The 12,646-nt window shown below is 40.2% G+C and overlaps 1 protein-coding gene across 2 annotated transcripts in view; it reads right to left on the bottom strand.

The window, feature by feature from the left end:
• Nucleotides 1–12,646, bottom strand: part of nmo (serine/threonine-protein kinase nemo) — a 222,993-nt gene that overhangs the window by 33,795 nt on the left and 176,552 nt on the right. For both annotated transcript variants that reach the window (XR_014441917.1, XM_083125632.1), the window contains exon 4: nt 609–715. Coding sequence is in view for 1 of the 2 variants with exons in the window: in XM_083125632.1 (XP_082981758.1) it covers nt 609–715 (107 nt within the window). In the remaining variant the exon portion in view is untranslated. The remainder of the gene's footprint in view (nt 1–608; nt 716–12,646) is intronic.

Here is a 12,646-nt window from a genome sequence, read left to right as displayed (position 1 = left end):
TGTGATACGTGCGTGATGTTTTAAAAATTGAAGCAAAGTTTGACTTTTAAATTTTCTGTGAAGCATATAGGCTAAGGATGTAAATAATTTTTGTTGGTGAAATATGTAAATTATGTGAATTCACGAACATTTAAACCTGAATGCAATTATAAATAATAATTTCCGGATTGAGTCATTTTGTTATTTATTTGAGGTGAGACTTCTTTTCGTAGAATGACCCTAATTAGTTTTTTGAAGAAAAAAATAATTTGGGGGTGCAGATCAAGCAAAATGTTCAGTAAAGCAAAAGGGGAGTGGCTTCCAGTAATAGCATAGTAGCAGACACGGTCATAATTAAATACTTCATGGGATTATAACATGATCTGGGGGGATGTGTACCTCTGCATGGGGTCATACCCTTCTCCCCCCCCCCTTTAGCCCAACTTTCCTAAAACAAAGAACTTGAGATACAAAATTCCTGGACACAAAATATGTACCCAATGCTACAGTAGAAACAATTGTGTCGTAGCCTTGACTTGGCCATGTAAACAAAACTGTAAACATCTCATTTAAATTTCTACGCATGCATATAAGCAGCTTCATGCAAATGCTGCTTCACTCATACTCACCCCTGAGGATCTGGTAGAGGAAGACTTTTATGTGGTCTGCGGAGAGGTGCTGGGGTGACACGATGATCTTGTGAAGGTCGCTTTGCAACAGCTCTGTTATGACGTAGCTGAACATGGGAGTTAAGGAAATACACACAAGTAGATAAACAATGATCACATAACATAAACTACAAGAAAACATCTGAAAACACGGAACTCCTCCTCTTAACGCCATGCCCTCACGATTGATAATTTGAATCTCGACCGAGAGATGGCATTGCTTTCTGAATACAACAATGGGCATAAACGATTATTAAATTCCACAAATGCAAAAAAGACAACAAGGGTTAACCCGAAAAATATTAAAATAAACAAAAATACATGGTATTTTATTTGTTACCAAATTAACTTATTCTAAACAAATTGGTCAAGTTTGATCTTACTAAACAATATTAATAAATAAATTATATAAAAGCTTCGTCACCAGTTTAGAAATGTTTTGAATTCTTCATATAATTTTGATGTTATTACATTACATATAAAATAAGTCCTTTATTTTATTAATCAGAAGGGGCGGGTATTATTAATAATACTAGGAAAGTTCTAAATGAATTTACAGTTGACCAACTATCATATTCAGTCATCTCATTTTTGTAACGATTACTACAAACAAGCATTTATTTCTGTGCAGCAAGGAATTAAAAATAAAAGTATTCAGTACAATTAAAATGGACAAATTCTAAATCAATCTTGTAACATAGGTATAACATCAGAGGTATATACAATGTTGGAAAACAAGAAATTCCAAAGTGGAATACCCACCCAATAAAATTAATACTTTAAAGAACTTTAAATTGTTATACAATTCCCAAGTATAGGTATAATTATGGGTATCGTCATGGACGTCCGGAAGGGAGGGCAAGGGGGTCCATGCCCCGCATGTAAAATGAAAGTATCAAAAATTACATATTTGATATTTCACACATATAATTTCTTTTCAGCCGCAATGATATATGTTATTTATTGCATGAATATGATAACTTCAAATTGAAGCAATGTCTTTTGAGGGAAGAACAACACTATTACGGAGGAAAATTTGCCTTGTTTGCCCCCCCCCCCTGGGAAAGGATACCTTACTTGCCCCTCCCTGGGAAAAATCCTGCGGACGTCCATTGGTATCTTCTCGGCCCTATTACCAATATTTCTGGTGACACCCTTGAGTACAGCTTGAAGCAAGTCACGAGATGAATTCTTCACTCACTGCTGAAACTTTCTTTCACTTTCCCCAGCGTGAACGGTGCACAGGGTATTGGCCGCACGCATAGTTAACGTGAAAACCTGTTATTTCTGCCTCCTTTGAATCGAGCATGCGATCTTTATTCAAATTGTTAACTGGTTCCGAGGTTAACGAATCAACAATGGGACGTATCGTGTCGGGATGGACGCACAAGTATGGTAGAAACTCTGGGAAAAACCCGCCCGTGCATGCAAAGAGTGCTGGTCAAGTGCACAAAGGCTTCTGGTTTCGGTCCCGCCCCGCTCCCAAGACCGGGAAGATCGTCACGAACACCGGACAAGAACCTCAATCCGCTGGCCGTCCGGTACAGCACGGGGTGACGGGTGCTGTATGCTCCGTCCAAGGCAGGAAAGAAATGAGCGTAAACAAAAGCACGTGATTTGGTTGACACCAGTGGCGTACGCAAGGGGGGGGGGTTACGGGCTCAGGCCGAGACTTGAACCCGGAACCTTCTTTGCCATCTCAGCTATCCTACACACACGTGCGCGCGCGCAAAGGTAAATTTGTTTTCAAAGTCAACTTTATGTTCAGATAGGCTAATCGGGACTGGACCTACAGTTTAAAGTAGGATCCGAACCGCTGTGCAACGGGTCTTCACTAGCAATCGAACCTGGGAGCTCTTGATCACGAGGCGACATACTTTACCACTACGCCGTAGGGAAGGGCCGAGTGTGTGTAAATTACGATGTATGTCCAATTCATGGTTTGAATAGAGAATCGTCAAGAGATGATCCAAGATCCGAAATACTTTCCTTCTTTCTCATATCCTCTTGAGAGATTACATGCAGATAAAGGGTACGTACGAGACTTTTGACGCACCCTGTAGTGATTCCCTTCACATATGGCACGACACTGGACTGATAAAAAAAGTGAGACCTTGATTCCACCCTTCCAGCGGCAGTCCTCAGCTATGACGTAACATAATAGCGTTCTTCCTCCTTGCATCCCTGCAACAAAGAAACAAGGGAAGGGGGTCGATGCCCTTGTGAATGTGTCAAGTATATAATTCCCCCTCGTACCACCTCCCTCACATGCAGTCACGTGGGGGGAACACATGTCCGTGCTTCTTTGAGTCGGGCCTCTCCCCTCACACGTGTTTCTTATGCATGTATGAAGTTTAAAAAGTCGACACGCGTGCACGACGAAAAAATATACAAGGCCTGATATGATGCATCGATTTTTGTGGGGCAACAAATCACACAAAGAGAACTTCATAAATTTATCATCCCCCCCTCACAGTTGAATTTTATATTTCTAAAAATCTACTTGTCTGCTTTTTTTTTTACCTTTTCTTTAAAATATAGGCTTGAATGTTTTAAATTTATTTAGGACATTTTAAAGCATTTTCACAGTGCCTAAAAAATGCTAATTTTGCAAAACAAATTTTAAAAAGTCATTCTTGGAATTTTCTCTTCTCTAGTTTTCTTTCCATACTCCAGATCTCTACACAGTGTACTGAAGAAGGAAATCTCATGTTCAGTCTCTTTTTATCAATTTCAGCAAACCACCATTCATCAACATCGTTGCAATTAGCAAAAATTAACAGAAATGCGGCGCAATAATGAGAAAATGCAATCTCTCTATATATAAAAATGGATGTATTTGTGTGTGTGTGGGTGTTTATATTTGTTTGTTCCGGCATAACTCTCGAACGCCTGGAGCAATTTCAACCAAACTTGGTACACGTATCACTTGCAATCTGGAAAGAAATACGGTGGGGGTAAGACACCACTGGCACCCCTAGGGGTGACATGTAAAAATAATCGAGAACCACCGATGTTAAATTCCGCACAAAGACGCATCCGTGACTATGCAATCCGCACAACGATAGTGTTTCTCGCGTTGTCTAACATTCAGGCTGCGTTGCGAATGGAATCCATAGTTTTCGTGACACACCCAATGCGGTTCAACTACAAATTCATCCTCTATCGGCATGGGGGGTGAATCCATAGTTCTCGGAGTCGCTAAGCTAATTGGTGACATTCACGATCACATATAAAATTAGTTACATTTTACACTATAGTTAGAATTCATTATTTTCCTGTCTAATACAAGATTGGGATAAATACCCGGGCAACGCCGGCTAATCAGCTAGTACAATATACAACTTCTACGTCAATAAGTGTGGAACTAAGAATATTCATGTTCACGGTCTACTATACACGTTTTTCCTGTCTAAATTCGCATCCTGTGTATAGCTTCACTAATAGGCGTCAGTTCAAAGTATGCTATTACAATAACAACGGGATGATATTGTAAGGCATGCTTATTAAAAAGATGCAAACAATTATTATTATTATTTAAAAACGAATCTTGAGTAGGCATAATTTTAAGATCCAGAATACCTGTCGCTTTCACACACTTTAAAATTACATTCTAGTTTTGTGAATTATTGAAGAATGGAGGAAATTTGATGCCACCGTTTCGAACGCTGGGGGTATCCTGCAGTGGCGTGCCCAGGAGTTTCGAAAGGGGGCGGGGGAGCCAATATCGTTTTTTTAGTTGTCAGCCCTCATTTTCTCACGTTTTCTTGCCTTTGACGTTCTTGTTTAGGAATACTATTGTCTCCACCAAAGCCCCTTTTGGGCACGCCACTGTATCCTGTACCATCCTGTAGATACTTAAAGTCACTTTCCCCCTATGTTGTTTGACTGGCACCATGCACGACGCTTAGGTGAAATATAAGGGAAAATAAGGCCGGGATTCGAACCCACAACATTCGATGGAGATGATCCGACTTCTTTTCCTAACTGATAATTCGGGTCTTATTTTGTTCACGTAAATAACACCGAGTGTCCCCACGTAAAACCGGCTGTTTTGCATCGAAACACGCGCGGGACGGTTTTACGTGGGACACCCGGTATAAGATTAGACAACTTCTTTTGGAAAGCTATGTTGAGTGGTATGGCTTTATCACAAGATTCCTGCGAAAGTGCTATTTCAATATCCTACATTCTCACAAACCGCGTATGTTTGTTTACAATGACTTCACTCTTGCATCGGAAGAAGAAAGCGGAAGTGGGAAATTACGCGCACGGGTTTCCATAATGTACAATCAATAGCAAAAGTGTGATGGTGCTTATGCACTCCTCACTGAAACGTGACTGTACCACAGTTATCTGTTCGTCTTAAGACTTTACAAGGTTTGAGAGTAACGCATCATCACGTTCTTTAGCATAAGCTCTTCTCAAGCAGGAATGCAGTGCTATCAAATGGATAAATCATTGTTCAAACATTAATCACGATTGTCCCTACGTGCAGCGGAAGACGCCGGTAAACTTCCCATTACGCAAAAGAGCAAGGAAAACATTTACGGCTATGATGGTGTGTATTTGGATATTATACTACTTGCCTTACCGATACAAATGGTTCAAGTATTAAACTGATTAAATGTGGAGCAGCATTAATTACATGTTAATGCAGAGAAGGTAAATTGTACACTCGCCGGCAATAAAAAAGGGACACCTATATCCTGAAATACTTGCTTCCTTGCAAGGCGTTATGTGTGTTGCATAACTTCACGGCGATAAGTGGATGTTAAGGCGAGAAGGGACAATTACGCACTAGTTGTTCATTTATTTGAATATCGTCGGATTGGGCACTGCTATTTTAAAAAGGATTTAATATGCAAGAGAGTATGAATTTCTCTCCATGTTGCAAGTGGAAACTGTTTATCAAGTTGATTAGTAAGCTAGACACGTTGTTTGAAAAATATGATTAATAAGTATTTACAGAATCCCATGTATTCCTTATGGGACATCAACTTCAAGTTACGGCTCATCAAATGGGAGTTTCGACTTTTCCTACTACTATGACATAGTTCAACGTGTTCTTTTCCGTCCTTGTACTTTTCTACGTCATTGGATGTTTGATGATCCCGAGAGAACGAATAAAATAATGGTCCCATAAGCCTAATGCATTTCTCCTTGCCTCATACGGTCATCCTCGCAGTGTTGCCAAACCTGATGTGCATAAAAGAGCTACATTTCACCATTAATAAAGCTAAAGATGACTTTCAAGGAGCTAGATTAATGAAGGCTACATAAAGTGCCTCCTAGGGTAATTTTTGGTGTCAGATGAGTGGGGGCGCTGCTATTGCCGTTAGCTTTAAAGTGACGGCAATTTATTCTTAGTTTTCACCGCCTAGATTTGGCGGCATCACCCATCTCAATAATCCAATCATGTTCATATGAAATCGAAAATAAAGAATTCCCGGATAACAATATTGTCATCTTCACCTTAGCCACAGCGCTGTATATAAAAATTTCTGGGGAGGAAAAAGGGGTTGGGTGACGCAGCCTATATATGAATATCACGTCACTTGCAAAGTGTACACTCATGCCAAAGGTTGGTCCTTATGGGCCGGAGCCAGTGGTGGCAACATGGTGCAGCAGAGTGCAGGTGCCACAGTTCACAGTCAAACGAGTGCACGAAAGAGCCAGATTTGGCTCCAAAAGAGCGAAGTTGGCAACAGTGATCGGTAGCTGCCCCGGCGAGAAAGACTTAGGGGAAATTGTCCCTCTTCGACTTAATAGCAAATTTTCAATGGCGAATTCTACCACCTCCGTAGAGTTAGGCAACACACATACCGCCTTGCAGGGAAGCGAGAACTTCAGGATATAGGTGTCCCATTTTTAATGCCGGTGAATGTACATCACTACGTTCATTCACTTTGTTTTGCTAACACGAGATTGAAATATTGAAGTGAATAACATTTACCTGTTATAGTCGACGCGCTAGCTACGTTAACGACCGGCTGACTTTGAAGTCCACGGCGCGCCCACCAGCTGCAACAATCACATTCAACGCACAGTGTTGCCACACATCTACTCTACGCCACCTTGTCCCTCTGCCTTCCCACGGTGTCCATATTGAAGTTGCAAAGTACGGCAACAGCGTTTCCACAGTCATGTGGATGAAGGTTGAGTGTGATTGGACGAAAACAACCCGCCCACTGTTTATCCCCACCCACGTTCGTGGCGTCAGCTCTCTTCAGATCTCGGACGTTAAACAAGTAAACGCGCCATCTATACTCTTTATACATTTCACTGTACCACTTACATAATGAAGCATGGCTTATCTGGCTGGCACTTCTTGTTTAATTATGACGATGAACATCAATGGTGGAGATGAAACTGACACAGGATGGTATTTGAAGGGGGATTAGAGGGATGAGCCCCACTCTGGTGGTTAATTTTTACAACCTGGGGGAGGGGGGTACAGTTGATATAATATCCCATGGTTCAAGATAAGTTACTGGAGCCCCCTGGCTAATAAACTTTCAAATACTACAGTGTAAAATGTGCACTCCCAAAGTAATGCCCGGGGGGAGGTAGTTATTGAGGGGTCATAAAAGTAATTTCAGTGCTTACAATGTCCACAAATTGGACTCAAGTGATTTCCTTTTGGTGTGTAGATAATTCACTTGTAAATCTAACGCATACCCAGACCGGGAATCGAACCAGAGACGTCACAACGCGTTCCCACTGGAGCGGAGGAATACTGATAAAAACAAAACTCCACCCCTTCATATGACATTTCTCGGTATGCCACTAAATGGCACGGTACAGAAGGCCTCTGTGTTCTAACACCGGACTTTATATTTTTTTGTAACACGAAAGCCAAGATGTGTGCGCTTCGGGTTTATCCTCTCTGGAGTTCCTCCTCTCCCCCTTGCGGAGGACGATCGGCACAAAGAAACAACCCCACCACAACCACACTTCATGCACGTGACGTGGATATCCAACCGCCGCCATCCGAACCCATCTCCATGGCAACCGAGGGACAGGGGGATAAATTTTCCTCCCGGCCGGAGCGTCGCCCGCGCGCTGCGGAAAATGCCGCCGGTAGATGGCAGCACGAGGATTGTCCACTGAGCGAACGAGTTCGTCGGACTCCCCTTCAGAGGTAGGCAAAAATTTTGACAAGACCGAAAGTTACTGATTATTGTCAGGCAACGTGAGTGAAAAAAACAAATATGCTGTCAATATAGAATGGCACCATTATTTTACTATAGACAATATTATTTAGAACTTGTGAGAATGTTTACGTATTATCCTCCACGAAGGGCTAGCAACTTGAAGATATTAAAAGCAACAAACCTCTCCTAGAGGGTGCGAAATCATTGAAGACTGCTGGGGGAAGAGGATCTTAATCTACACCCCCATACACACACACATATACATACATAAATTATTACATGATATTTAGGTTATTAAATATAAAAGCCAATTAATTACTAGACATATTTCAAAAACATTATTATTAAATACACAAAGTAATTAATTAGTTACTTTTATATATATATCAGATATGTGTAAAGTAGCAAATTAAATCCTTTGCTAAATGGTTAAAGATGTCAATAAATTACGAAATAGTTTTCTTATGTACAAGCTTTTGTATTAATACAAAACTATTATAATTTATAATTATATTTGACTTTCATTCATCTTTTATTTAACACATATTGTTATTGGTGTAGACAGAGTAATAGTCTCTTGAAAAAGAGAGAAAGCATTCCGCACTCACTATTCTGTGCGTTTTCGATATTATCCTTAGTAAAACGCATAAGAAGTAAATACTAATTGCTTATATTTTGTTGTTACAACAAAAACTCTCCTCCCCGGGAAATTTTTGGTCAAGTGTTGGGGGAGGGGAGTACCCCCTGCCACCAGGATTTCTCACCCTGCTCTCCTAGAAAAAATAAACATGTGAAAAGGTAAGGTACGTTAGATTTAGTGTTGTTAGCGTATTTTACACAATAAATACGTGACGTCATAACAGTCACTGCTAGCTACGTCATTTTGCTAAATACTGTACATGAGTTTTTCAGCATCATTTATAGCCGGCCTTCGCGGCGTAACGCACTGCGAAGTCATAGGTCACAGGTTCGAATTGTGGTCAAGGTATTATGCATTGTGCTTGTCCGAATATCCATTTCATCTTTTAATCATTCATCCTCATCGTCGCGATTTAACCTAATTACGTCATCTACATTCACCTGGCATATTGGGTGCAGTGCTTTCTCCCTATTTTAATGATTTTAACATACATTTTACATTTCCAAGACATGCCTCCTTTCCCGCTTTCAAATTTCCTTCCCCCATCTGCCACCATTGTTCGTGGAATTTATCGGGAAGCAAGGAGATAAAAAAAACAACAAAAAAACATCTGCCCAACAGTTCCACTCTCCCCCTCTTAATTTAACATCGGCGGAAGCACGTGATGCTTGCATTAAATAAAAATTAATCTAATTGAGTCCCCAAATACTGCATTATTTGACAAGGATGCACCCTAGCGGCAAACGCATAAAGTTCCCTGGTTTCGATTCTGGATAAGAGCCGATTTCAGCGATTCCCTTTCCACGTTATGGCGTGAACGTTACAGAAAGAGTGCAATGTAAACAAATGCATGTGACTTGTGGGAAAATCCTGTCTCGATGGCAACTGTTGCGCAGTAATGCTGCGCGTAAACCCATCCCACTGCACTAGTGTGCGACAAATCTTGAGTTATACCCATACGGTCAATATTACCTACACAAGAGCCGATTGAAGAATTAAGCAACTGGCATGCACATACTTCTCAAAAGTCACGTGGTTTTATTTACATTCACTTTATTCTTTCCGTGGACGAAGTATAGCGAATTCTCATGGATATGTAAACTTTTTTTTACGGCATGGCGACATGAGAGCTGCCACGCACCATGCGTAAATACTTGCTTAATTTCTGAGAACGTGTTCTTGAGAAATGAGTGATGCTAATTTTTATTAATACGGGTCACTAAACGCTGTCGCGGTATTTTTGCGGGGGCACATCCCCCCGAAAATTATTTAGAATATTCACAGTAACCTGCGTTAACGGACTGATAACTGTAAGACTATATTATATACCGGTAATCTCTGGAGTATGGCCGCGCATGAAGGTCAGTGCCTGCAGTCACCCCCCCCCCCAACTCCCTCTCCACAGAATCCCGTTTCCTCGCACGTGTTCACTAGTCGAACCCTCTCGAGTCGAGTCACTAGTTTGCGCAGAGACTTGATTTCGTTCGCTCGCTCCAGAGATATATATATATATATATTATATATATATATATATATATATATATATATATATATATATATATATATATATGTATGTATGTATGTATGTATGTATGTATGTATGTATGTATGTATGTATGTATGTATGTATGTATGTATGTATGTATGTATGTATGTATGTATGTATGTATGTATGTATGTATGTATGTATGTATGTATGTATGTATGTATGTATGTATGTATGTATGTATGTATGTATGTATGTATGTATGTATGTATGTATGTATGTATGTATGTATGTATGTATGTATGTATGTATGTATGTATGTATGTATGTATGTATGTATGTATGTATGTATGTATGTATGTATGTATGTATGTATGTATGTATGTATGTATGTATGTATGTATGTATGTATGTATGTATGTATGTATGTATGTATGTATGTATGTATGTATGTATGTATGTATGTATGTATGTATGTATGTATGTATGTATGTATGTATGTATGTATGTATGTATGTATGTATGTATGTATGTATGTATGTATGTATGTATGTATGTATGTATGTATGTATGTATGTATGTATGTATGTATGTATGTATGTATGTATGTATGTATGTATGTATGTATGTATGTATGTATGTATGTATGTATGTATGTATGTATGTATGTATGTATGTATGTATGTATGTATGTATGTATGTATGTATGTATGTATGTATGTATGTATGTATGTATGTATGTATGTATGTATGTATGTATGTATGTATGTATGTATGTATGTATGTATGTATGTATGTATGTATGTATGTATGTATGTATGTATGTATGTATGTATGTATGTATGTATGTATGTATGTATGTATGTATGTATGTATGTATGTATGTATGTATGTATGTATGTATGTATGTATGTATGTATGTATGTATGTATGTATGTATGTATGTATGTATGTATGTATGTATGTATGTATGTATGTATGTATGTATGTATGTATGTATGTATGTATGTATGTATGTATGTATGTATGTGTGTGTGTGTGTCTGTGTCTGTGTCTGTGTCTGGTCTGTGTCTGTGTCTGTGTCTGTCTGTCTGTGTGTGTGTGTGTGTGAGAGAGAGAGAGAGAGAGAGAGAGAGAGAGAGAGAGAGAGAGAGAGAGAGAGAGAGAGAGAGAGAGAGAGAGAGAGAGAGACACGGTGGTTTAAGTCCACTTTATGCACGGTAAGGCTAATCAGGACTGGACCTACAGTTTAAAGTGGGATCCGAACCACTATGTGCCTCCACCGGGTATCGAACCCGGGACTCCTTGGTTACAAGGCGACGTCCCGGAACAGAGTTGTCTTCTTTACAGGAACACGACAACTTTCAGATTGCAGCAGTGTTGTTTGAGGGGGGGATGCGTGGCTTGTCCTCCCTGGAAAAAAAAACCTGCGGACGTCCACGGATGGGACATACAGCGCAGCACAAGAAATTATTTTGCAGGGGCAAGCTCATCACACCATGAAAGAAGTACCTAAGCGATATTTAAAACAAAGAACTTCCTCTTTATTGAAACCCTAGCAGAGGTCGAGAAAAAAAGAACAAGGAAAGGGGGGAGAGGAGGAGCGAACGCGCTGACAAAGGAACGAGCTTTTCATATAAGTCACGTGTTTCTGCAGACATCCTCGCCATGCCACTGCAGGACAAAGCCCCGCGTCGAGTGACGTCACGCACGCGGCGACCTTGAAAACTCCCGAACCCACATCTTCCAGGCAAATCCAAATGCGCTGGCTCCAGTTCTTTCCCAGAATGCCTCCCCCCCTCGCCTGGAGTCACGTGGTTACGGATCCAGTCAGGATTGCGCACTCTCTTCATTTCCCCATCGATCGATATTTGACGCCCTTCCGTTCGGTGGGGTAAGAAATTCAAGTTATTTCCGAAAATTAATCGCTGGAACGAGCCCCCCCCCCTCTTCCCGCCCTCCTCTGCTTACCTGGAACAGAGCTGATGCAAGGTGACTCGTTCGGAAATAACTCCAGCTGCACGTCACCGCCAGAACTGGAAAGGCCTTTTAGAAGAATCGGACACTGCACTTATAGCATTCCCTTCACACACAAAGGGAAAAATTCAGACGAAAGCATTTTCCTTAGAATCTTTCTTAACATTTATGCCACGACCAACCGTGTAAAATGACATTTCTGATTACGTGGCATTTCTCAAGGATACGATCCGTCCTATTTCCGTAGCATAACCAATCAGAAGCGAGCTCTAGGTCACGAGTGCAGCTGTAATGGCGGCCACGTGAGATGTAAGCTATCACTTCACATTTTTAAAAGCCGATAACTATTCAACCGAGAGGAATAATGTTTCGTATAAAACAATATTAGGTACAAAGCAATGGCGCTGCTCAAATACATACTTTATAACGTACTGAGTACACGTATGGAATAATATTTTAGCTGTTTTAATTGTAAACACCGTGCACTCACAATATATGGTGTAACTCGACATGCCTTTCGTGGTGTATATATTATACATTGTAATCGCAAGAGCTAACCGTAATTTTCCATGAAATGCTTCCGTGTAAAGTACTATCTCCTACACGATTTTTGGAAGCATTTACATAGCATTTATGCTAGAAAAAATGTCGAAGGAAATGTTTGGCTACCTAGAATCAAAAACTGCTAACAAATATTAAAGAGCAAATAAAAAAGTCACGGTAATCATTCCATTTCTAT

Source organism: Lepisma saccharinum, chromosome 7 (assembly GCF_977018435.1).
Source record: "Lepisma saccharinum chromosome 7, izLepSacc3.1, whole genome shotgun sequence".
Classification (NCBI taxonomy): Eukaryota; Metazoa; Arthropoda; class Insecta; order Zygentoma; family Lepismatidae; genus Lepisma; species Lepisma saccharinum.
This window is presented reverse-complemented; position numbering and strand designations above follow the sequence as displayed.